The sequence below is a fragment of the Chiloscyllium plagiosum genome, chromosome 9, assembly GCF_004010195.1.
Source record: "Chiloscyllium plagiosum isolate BGI_BamShark_2017 chromosome 9, ASM401019v2, whole genome shotgun sequence".
Classification (NCBI taxonomy): Eukaryota; Metazoa; Chordata; class Chondrichthyes; order Orectolobiformes; family Hemiscylliidae; genus Chiloscyllium; species Chiloscyllium plagiosum.
This window is the reverse complement of record NC_057718.1, coordinates 87,718,959-87,729,614: the sequence shown is the minus strand read 5'-3', so window position 1 is coordinate 87,729,614 and position 10,656 is coordinate 87,718,959. Positions and strand designations below refer to the sequence as shown.

General features: G+C 40.7%; 1 protein-coding gene across 2 annotated transcripts in view; it reads right to left on the bottom strand.

Moving 5' to 3' along the window:
- usta (uronyl 2-sulfotransferase a) overlaps positions 1 to 10,656 on the bottom strand; it is an 89,215-nt gene that overhangs the window by 60,166 nt on the left and 18,393 nt on the right. For both annotated transcript variants that reach the window (XM_043696485.1, XM_043696484.1), the window contains exon 2: positions 3,467 to 3,510. In XM_043696485.1, the coding sequence (XP_043552420.1) occupies positions 3,467 to 3,510 (44 nt within the window). The remainder of the gene's footprint in view (positions 1 to 3,466; positions 3,511 to 10,656) is intronic.

The following is a 10,656-nucleotide window of genomic DNA, read 5'->3' as shown; positions in this document are numbered from 1 at the left end:
CGGGGGGGCAGAGAGAGACGGGAGGGCAGAAAGAGTGAGAGAGCGTGAGAGATGGGATGGGGAGAGAGACGGGGGGCTTAGAGACAAGGAGAAACGGGTGGGGGGGGAGAAACAGAGAGGGGGGTGAGAGACAGACAGAAAGAGACCATCATTGCAGTCAATGATGTCATTTCTGCTGTAACTGTTGCACTTTCATCACATGGAAGATGATGCCATGTCTCATCCTGAATCAGTGCAGCTGCAGATGCACGCATTGTGATCCAATGTCTTTTCCAGATTGATCACCACTTACAAGCAGGATTGGACTGGAGATGGGAACATTCTCTGCTTAACTTGCCTTAAACCGCATTAGCAGCGCTTCTTTAACGTCAGCAGCCATTTTCACCCTCTCCCTTGTTGGAGAGAACACCTGCTGGTTAAACTATTCAAAACGTTCGCCTTATGTTTCAAAATAATGGAAAAACTCAAATCTGGAATTTAGCACCCGTAAGGGTGCCTGCTTTTTTGTTTGCACCACTGCTTTCCACTTGCTGCATAAATTTATCTCTATCACTTGTTGACAGCACTTTTCATTTCCTCAACATTGAGCAGTAGTTGCAGGGTATGAACATCCCTTCACAGAGAGATCTCAATATCAAATGATGACTTGCCTTTTTGCACCCAACTCTGTCCCAATTGGTTGGCGCAATTATATGACACACATGCATATGCTTGATTAAATTGGAGTTACCAGACCAGAATTTTTGTTTATCACAGTTACTTACTTCTTCAATTGGATTTCCTATTCTGTCAATGGCTGACAACTTCATAATCACAATTTATCCGTACACGGGGAAAATTATAGTAGTCGCTGTTGTGATGAACTCAAATTTTCAACTTAAAACTAAGATTGAGATTTGAGATGTTCTAAATATATAGAGGAACCCTGATTATCTGAATGCCAGACAACATAGTTTAGCCAAGCATCGGGACCCTGCGATCTTGTTCGGATAATCTGAAATTCGGATAACTGACGTTCGGATAATCAAGGTTCCTCTGTATACAGTACCTGTATTAGCTGTGACCTCATCAGTTTGCAGAAAGTGTGCTTGAGGTGATGATTGTGTGTAGAAGATTTCAGTTATTTTGAAAAATAAAACTCATTGTTGAATTGTGCACATTTTCTAGTGTCAAGTTAAGTATTGCTGCAGTTGGGAAATCAATACTTTACTTGTGTGCATTGGCTCTTATTTTATTGAAGTGTTGGTCATTTTTGAGAATATTAATTAATTCTTCTAATCCTGCTTCTGCGAGAGTCCAAATACTCAATATGTCAACATAAATTTAGAAGGTATTGCTATTGTCTGACTGCATCACATAAGAAGTGAGATATTGAAAATTAAAAATGAGCTCCTGAAACCCAAATATAGTCTCCCCTCCCCACCCCAACCCAACTCCCCCCCAAAAAAAACAGCCTCAACGAGGGCAGCCACAAAAGGAAGTATTTTGATCTCTGATACAAGATTAGCATAAATAAGATAACGTCCTTTCGAGCTTTATCTGCTGCACTAACTTTACGCCGAAAACAAAGTACATGTACAACCAGAGTTTCCACTACTATTATAACATCCCAACAGGAGATACACCCCAATATGTTAAAATAATCTCATTAACAACAGCAGACAACTTTAAACCTAAAGGGACAACAAAGGCAATTTTGATTCAGATTCTTTAGGCTGATGGTGGTGAATGTATGAAAATAACTGTCATGGGTGGAGTTACTGCGTCAGCCAGAATGATCGACCAAGACAGCTATTGTATCTTTTTTTTTAAACATTTTTGATTGTGGATTGAAAAGGGAGGATAATTTTAAAAGCCCAGGAAAAAAACCTCCAGCCTGCCAACAACTATGGGATTGGCTCCTAGCTAGCTTAAAAGCCTGTAGCTGTGAATGCTTGGGTCAGAAGCTATTTGACCTCGAAGGAAAGGAGCTGTTGTTATCTGCAGTAAAAGCTTGATGACAGCCATTTTATTTCCTCTCATCGGTTACTATAAGCTAATATGTTTAATTAATAAGTCAGAGACTTATTTATTAAACATAAGGGTGAACTAATCATCCTGGTCTCTTGCAAACAATTCTAAGAACCAGGAGAAGGAACTGAGATTTGCTGATCAGTTTTCTGATCAACAAAACGGTCATCTCAGCAAACTCTGATGACAGAGACCACTGAACTGCCTTTCCAGTTTTTCTCTCCGCCCAGAATACTGATATCTTTTAGTGCATGACTGTATGTCATAAATTTCCTCTGAACAACATGGATATTTTGTCAACACATCCTAAATTTGCCATAAGGAGACTTGATTTTTAAAATTAGCAAGTGTCTTGACAGAGTGAGTACGTAAAGACTATGTCCTTTAATTTGGAAGTCAGTGATGAGTAATCACTGCAAAATTAAGATTAAGAGAAATTTTGCCATGCAAGTGATGCTGGAGCAGAATTCCTCAGGAACATGGAGAGTAGCCCAATCAATTGATTGAGCCAGTTCTTCCATTTAATGGCACCAGCATTTTAACTTCATTTCTGTAGTCCTTACTAACCTGGTTTATCAAAAATCTGAGGGGCAGGGAGAAATATGGAGGTAGTTAGAATTCCAGATTTCCATTGTCATTTTCATACAGATGCGCTTTGTCACATTACCCCTGCATAATCTCACCCTTGATTGTAAATCCCCAGAGGAAATTGTTTCTCTTGACTTATCTGTTTCAAGTTCTTTTAACATTTGATCATTTTAATGAGCTTATTCCTCAAAATTCTAAAAGCAAAATACTGCCAGAGCAAATTTATACTTTACATTTTAACAACTCTGGTAATATTCTGCTAAATCTGCACTAAGGCCTTGCATATTCAATATATCTTTCTCAATGTACAGTAGAGAACTGAACACTGTCCCACTTTGGATATAACCTTAAATTATGTAACTGCTGCATTAGCTTCCACTCCCTTGTTTTTATTAGTGTTTTATTTCATCTCATGAATACCGGTGGAAACTTGCGTGTAAATTAGCTGCAGTATTTATTAATCATGCAGCAATATGATAAGAAAATTCCAATGTACTTTGATTGTCAAGTGCCTTGGGATGCTCTGAGGATGTGAAAGGTGCTATATTAATACAAGTCCTCAAATTCTTAATTAATACCAGTAAGAGTGATTAACTTCTACTCTACTGTCATTGACAAAAATTAACACTACTCACTGATAGTCTAACACTCAATAACAATTTAATCATGAATGCAAACAGAGAAGTCAATTGAAGATAATTAATGGTTGCCTTTCAGTTTCACTAGTGACCTGAATTGATCGCATATGATATTCTAAGCTGAAAAGACGGACGGGCATATTTAAAGACACATAGGACACTCAGGAGGAATATTTTCTATTTGCCCCACAAGTAGCAGCTGAACCTTCTATCCCAATAATCCTATTTACCTTAGTGGGTTCATGATGATACCCATCCAGAAAAGACGAATTTCCTGAAAGACAAAACAAAACAAAATGATCATAAATCGGTTGCAAATGTTGACCAAAACATAAATATAATAAAATTGTGAGCATGAAAACTGGTATCAAATAAAGTAAGGGAATTCTTAAAGGAGCTGAAAATGTGTTGCTGGAAAAGCGCAGCAGGTCAGGCAGCATCCAAGGAACAGGAGAATCGATGTTTCGGGCATAAGCCCTTCTTCAGGATTATGCCCGAAACGTCGATTCTCCTGTTCCTTGGATGCTGCCTGACCTGCTGCGCTTTTCCAGCAACACATTTTCAGCTCTGATCTCCAGCATCTGCAGCCCTCACTTTCTCCACGAATTCTTAAAGGAGTCAACATTCAGTAAGAATCAGAAAATGTGGTAAACAAAAGCGAGCACAATATCAGGCATGCAACTCAAATTATGTAGAACTTGGGAAGTTTCTTTTAAATCAACCTGTTCAGATTTATTATGACACACCTCTGGAGCTGGTGGGAATTGAACCCAGATATCTTGTCTGAGGTTGGGACACTACCATTGCACCACAAGAACCCCAAAAACTTAGGAATAGGCTTCAAAGAATTGAATGGCCTATACATGATCCTCATGCTTCTAGTGATAACAAAGATGTAAGAACTCATTAACTCTTCCAATCTTACACAAAACTCTATTTCAAATGTCTTTGCTGCCAATTCCTTATTCCTCAAGCTACTAATTTCAGTAAAATGGATAAGCTAAATTCTTTCATTTATTGCATTGCATTTCAGGAGTTCTTCTCTTTGGGATCATATGAACTGAAACACCCCATCCTCTCACCTAGGACAGATGAAAATAATATATGGAAATTCAATCAGGCAAGAACTTGCTATTACTTAAGCGGGATATATACTTAACATTGCATCAGTTTCTTTGCCATTTCCTAGCATTTTAAAGTGTAAGATGATTCAGTATTTGACTGTGAAAACAAATTTTCTAAGTACTGTATATACTTTCCCAGAATCAGTCACTCCAGAATTAATCATTTTTGCTTCAAAAGAACTACAGCACAATCCACACTTCCGTCTTACATTCATCTATTTTTGTCACTTTATCAGAACAAAATAAAGAATCTGAAAATTTCCCAGAATACAACTCAGAAATAAAAGTAGAAATTCATGTCCAAGACCGGAGATAAAACCATTTCTTATCCTTAAATTCATATTTTACACTTCCTTTTCTTAGCCTTAGTTTTTAGACCTAGTAATCTAGTAATGGGTGTGCTGATTAGTCCAACTCGTCCATGCCGCCCAGACATCCTAAACTATTCTAGTCCCATTTGCTGATTAAATTGCATGTTTTTTCATGCCACCGTGTACCATGACTAAGCCCAGAACTGGATTAGTGTAGCCCATGCAAGGAAGGAGGCTTTTCACCTGCATGCTTATTTAAGGATTTTAAGAAAATAAAATCAGTAGAAATCATAACTCTGTTAATATCTATTAATTAGTACTTGCAGAGTACAATTCGATTTTTTTTTTAAAAACTTGATTTTATCTTGTGGTTTCATAATCTCAGGAACCCCAAAGCGTATTATCATCAATATTTCTTTTGAAGTGCAATGACTATTGTGAAATGGGAAATGTGACAACCAACTGTACACAGTAAGGACCAGAAAACATTTAACAATAATCAGATAATCTGTTTTGATTGCTGATCAAGGGATAAATCAGTCAAGACGTAGGGAGAATACACTCTTCTTCAAAACAGTTACATTGATTGTTCAAAAATCACTTGACAGGGATGGCACAGTTTTGGCTTTAAAACTCATCCAAAAAAGGGAACCTCTGACCGCGCAGATGTGCGTCAGCCCAGACTTTGTGTTAAGGCACTACAATGGCATTTGACCCACAACCCTATGACTCAGAAGTCAGATTTACCACACTCATCAGCAAAGTGGAAAAAGAAAGGACATTGGGTAACTAGAATATCCTACAAATAAATGTTCACATGCAAAATGCTACATAAGATCCTATCTCATTTGCGCTGACTTGCATCTTCTCCTGGACCATACATTTGATATGCTTTCTGATCAGATACATTCACAATGGAAGACACAAAGATCATTCGGGAGGCAGAGGGAGTTATTGACAGGACTTAGAGAGGTAGTCACTCCCCAGATAAAAGAAAAAGATAGATGGGTGATAGTTCGGGGACAGAAAGGGAACTGGCAGGGAGTGCAGGGATCCCCTGTGACCATTCCCCTCAACAATAAGTATACCGTTTTGGATACTGTGGGGGGGGGATGACTTACCAGGGGAAAGCAGTGGGGCACCTGCTGCTCAGAAGGGAAGGGGGAAAAGGAACAGAGCAGTAGTCATTGGGGACTAGAGAATTAGGGGGACAGATAGGGGGTTCTGTGGGGATGAGAGAGATTCACGGTTGGTGTGTTGCCTCCCGGATGCCAGGGTCCGTGATGTCTCTGATTGTGTTCTTGGGATCCTTCAGGGGGAGGGGGGAGCAGCCCCAAGTCGTGGTCCACATTGGCACCAACGACATAGGTGGGAAGAGAGATGGGGACTTGAGACAGAAATTCAGGGAGCTAGGATGGAAGCTTAGAGCTAGGACAAATAGAGTTGTTTTCTCTGGTTTGCTGCCCGTGCCATGTGCTAGTGAGGTGAGGAATAGGGAGAGAAAGGAGGTGAACACATGGCTACAGGGATGGTGCAGTAGGGAGGGTTTCGGGTTTTTGAATAACTGGAGCTCTTTCTGGGGTAGGTGGGACCTCTACAAGCAAGATGGTCTTCATCTAAACGAAAGGGGTACCAATATCCTGGGTGGGAAATTCGCTAAAGCTATTCAGGTGGATTTAAATACAGCAGGGGGATGGGAACCAAAATTGTAGGACAGGTGCAGAAGAGGATGAGAGTAGGGAGTTACAAAATCATTTACCTGACACTGGCAAGTATGAACCTGGTTTGAAGTGTGTATACTTCAACGCGAGGAGCATCCGAAATAAAGTGGGTGAACTGGCAGCGTGGGTTGGTACCTGCGACTTCGATGTTGTGGCCATTACAGAGACACGGATAGAGCAGGGGCAGGAATGGGTGTTGCAGGTTCCAGGATTCAGATATTTCAGTAAGAACAGAGAAGATGGTAAAAGAGGGGGATGTATGGCATTATTGATCAGGGACAATATTACAGTTGTAGAAAGGACGTTTGGGGACTCATCAATTGAGGTACTATGGGCTGAGGTTAGAAACAGGAAAGGAGAAGTCATCATGCTGGGAGTTTTCTATAGGCCTCCGAATAGTCCCAGAGATGTAGAGGAAAGGATTGCAAAGATGATTCTCGATAGGAGTAAGAGAGGCAAGGTAGCTCTCATGGGGGACTTCAACTATCCAAATATTGACCGGGAACACTACAGAACGAGAGTACTATAGATGAGTCAGTTTTTGTCCATTGTGTGCAGGAGGGCTTCCTGACACAGTATATATAGACAGGCCTACAAGGGGCGAAGCCACTTTAGATTTAGTACTGGGTAACGAGCCTGGCCAGGTGTTAGATGTGGAAGTAGGCGAGCACTTTGGAGATAGCGATCACAATTCTGTCAAGTTTACTTTAGTGATGGAAAGGGATAGGCATAATCCACCAAGCAGGAGTTACAGCTGGGGGAACGGAAACTATGATGCAATTAGGAAAGATTTAGGAAGCGTAGATTGGGGGAGAAAACTGCAGGGGATGAGCACATTAAAAATGTGGAGCTTATTCAAGGAAAAGCTCCAGTGTGTCCCAGATAAGTATGTACCTGTTAGATAGGGCAGATGTTATAGAACGCATGAGCCGTGGTTTACTAAGAAAGTGGAATCTATGGTCAAGAAGAAGGCGGCTTATGATAGGGCAAAATGTGAAAACTCAGATAGGGCGCTTGAGGGTTACAAGGAAGCCAGGAAAGACCTAAAAAGAGAGCTCAGAAGAGCCAGGAGGAGACATGAGATGTTGTTGGCAGATAGGATCAGGGTTAATCCTAAGGCTTTCCATAGGTATGTCAGGAATAAAAGAATGACGAGAATTAAATTAGGGCCAATCAAGGATAGTAGTGGGAAGTTGTGTGTGGAGGCAGAGAAGATAGGGGAAACACTAAATAAACATTTTTCAACAGTGTTCAACATAGAAAATGACAATGTTGGCGAGGAAGATACAGAGATACTTTCATCTAGACTAGAAGAGATTGAGGTTCATAAGGAAGAGGTATTGGAATTATTACAGAATGTGAAGATAGACAAGTCCCCTGGGCCAGATGGGATCCAGAGCTGAAAATGTGTTGCTGGAAAAGCGCAGCAGGTCAGGCAGCATCCAAGGATCAGGAGAATCGACGTTTCGGGCATAAGCCCTTCTTCAGGATTATGCCCGAAACGTCGATTCACCTGTTCTTTGGATGCTGCCTGACCTGCTGCGCTTTTCCAGCAACACATTTTCAGCTCTGATCTCCAGCATCTGCAGTCCTCATTTTCTCCTTGAAGATTTTAACCAGATGGGATCTATCCTAGGATCCTCTGGGAAGCAAGGAAAGAGATTGCCGAGCCTTTGGCAATGATCTTCAAATCATCATTGTCTGCAGGAATAGTGCCTGAAGACTGGAGGATAGCAAATGTGGTTCCCCTGTTCAAAAAGGGTAGTAGAGACAACGCTGGTAATTACAGACCAGTGAGTCTCACTTCAGTTGTTGGTAAAGTGTTGGAAAAGGTTATAAGAGATAGGATTTATAACCATCTACAAAAGAATAATCTGATCTGGGACAGTCAGCACGGTTTTGTGAAGGGTAGGTCGTGCCTAACGAATCTTATTGAGTTTTTTGACAAAGTGACCAAACAGGTAGATGAGAGTAAACCGGTTGATGTGGTGTATATGGATTTCAACAAGGCATTCGATAAGGTTCCCCACAGTAGGCTATTATACAAAATGCGGAGGAATGGGATTGTGGGAGACATAGCAGTTTGGATAAGTAATTGGCTTACTGAAAGAAAACAGAGGGTTGTAGTTGATGGAACATGTTCATCTTGGTGTCCAGTTACTAGCGACATATCACAAGGGTCAGTGTTAGGTCCACTGCTGTTCGTCATTTTTATAAATGACTTGGATGAGGGCATAGAAGGGTGGGTTAGCAAATTCGCAGACGACACTAAGGAGTTGGATAGTGATAAAGGATGTAGTAGGTTGCAGAGAGACATAGATAGGATGCAGAGCTGGGCTGAGAGGTGGCAAATGGAATTTAATGTGGACACGTGTGAGGTTGGACGGAGTAATCGGAATGCAGAGTACTGGGCTAATGGGAGGATTCTAGGGAGGGCGGATGAGCAGAGGGATCTCGGTGTCCATGTACACAGATCCCTGAAAGTTGCCACCCAGATTGACAGGGTTGTTAAGAAGGCATACAGTGTTTTGGCCTTTATTAATAGAGGGATTGAGTTTTGGAACCAGGAGGTTATGCTGCAGCTGTACAAATCTCTGGTGTGGCCACACTTGGAGTATTGTGTACAGTTCTGGTCACCGCATTATAAGAAGGATGTTGAAGCTTTGGATAGGGTGCAGAGGAGATTTACTAGGATGTTGCCTGGTATGGAGGGAATGTCTTACAAGGAAAGGCTGAGGGCCTTGAGGCTGTTCTCGCTAGAGAAAAGAAGGTTAAGAGGTGACTTAATAGAGACGTACAAGATAATCAGAGGGTTAGATAGAGTGGACAGGGAGAGCCTTTTTCCAAGCATGGGGAAGGCAAACACGAGGGGACACAGCTTTAAAGTGAGGGGAGATAGGTATAAGACAGATGTCAGAGGTAGTTTCTTTACTCAGAGAGTAGTAAGGATATGGAATGCATTGCCTGAAATGGTAGTAGATTCGCCAAGTTTAAGTTCATTTAAGTCTTCATTGGATAGGCATATGGATGTAAATGGAATAGTGTAGGTGGGATGGGCTTCAGATTAGTAAGATAGGGCGGCGCAACATCGAGGGCCGAAGGGCCTGTACTACGCTGTAATGTTCTATGTAAACAACATCCTAGAACTAGTGAGGAAATCAAGGGTCTACTGTGCATGAGGGACATAAAATTAATATCAGCTCTAAAATATTAATGGACCTAAAACTGACAAATCCCTGGAAGGCACCTACAGCGATCTATTCGTTTTCAAGAACAGTCCTCTTCACGTATTAGAAGATAGCAAACATATCTTCGCTGTTCAGGAAAGGAGGAAGCAAGTAAAAAGGGAATTATAGTTAGTTGGTTTGACATCAATAGTTGGGAATCACTACAATCTGCCATGAGGAACATGTTAACAGATCACTTCAAGAATCATATTCACCAGGATTATTATCCCTCAAAATTTTGACATTTATCTTTGCTTGGCTAAGGAAATCAAAATTGCACATGGTATTCCAAAGTCCAACAATTATAGCAAAACCTCCTTATTTTGCTATAATCAAATTGTTTTATGAAAGGGAATAGTACTTAATAAATCTATCAATTTTGAGGGGTATAATTAGGAGGGTAGATAAGGAAGGTCAACATAGATAGGATTTTTACACAGGTATTTGATACACTGAAAAATGTGTTACTGGAAAAGCGCAGCAGATCAGGCAGCATCCAAGGAGCAGGAGAATCGACATTTCGGGCATAAACCCTTCTTCAGGAATCACTGATACACTGTAGCACAAGAGATTGCTACACAAGACAATGGTTCATGGAATTAGAGATATATTGGTATGCACTGAGCACTGACCAACAGATAGAAAACAGAATGCAGGAATAAACAATTTTCTATGTTGGCAGATTATAATTGGTGGAATGCTGCAAGGATCAGAGATTGGATTTCAGTAATTTACAACTTATATTGATAGCTTAGATGAGGAGGAAGGAATGTAATGTATCCAGATTTGCTGATAATAGAATGCTAAGTGGGGAAGTAAGCTGTGAGGAAGGTACAAAGCCTGCAAAGAACTGCAGCCGTCTGGGATGAAGAGAGGACAAATGGAGACTAGTCAGTGTCACAGAGATGTACAGCATGGAAACAGACCAATGTGAGAAAATATTTAATTATCTACTTTGATAGGAATGAACTGGAAAATAGTAAAATAATATGACACTAATAATGGTTGATATTCAAATAACTTGTGAACCCCTGCAC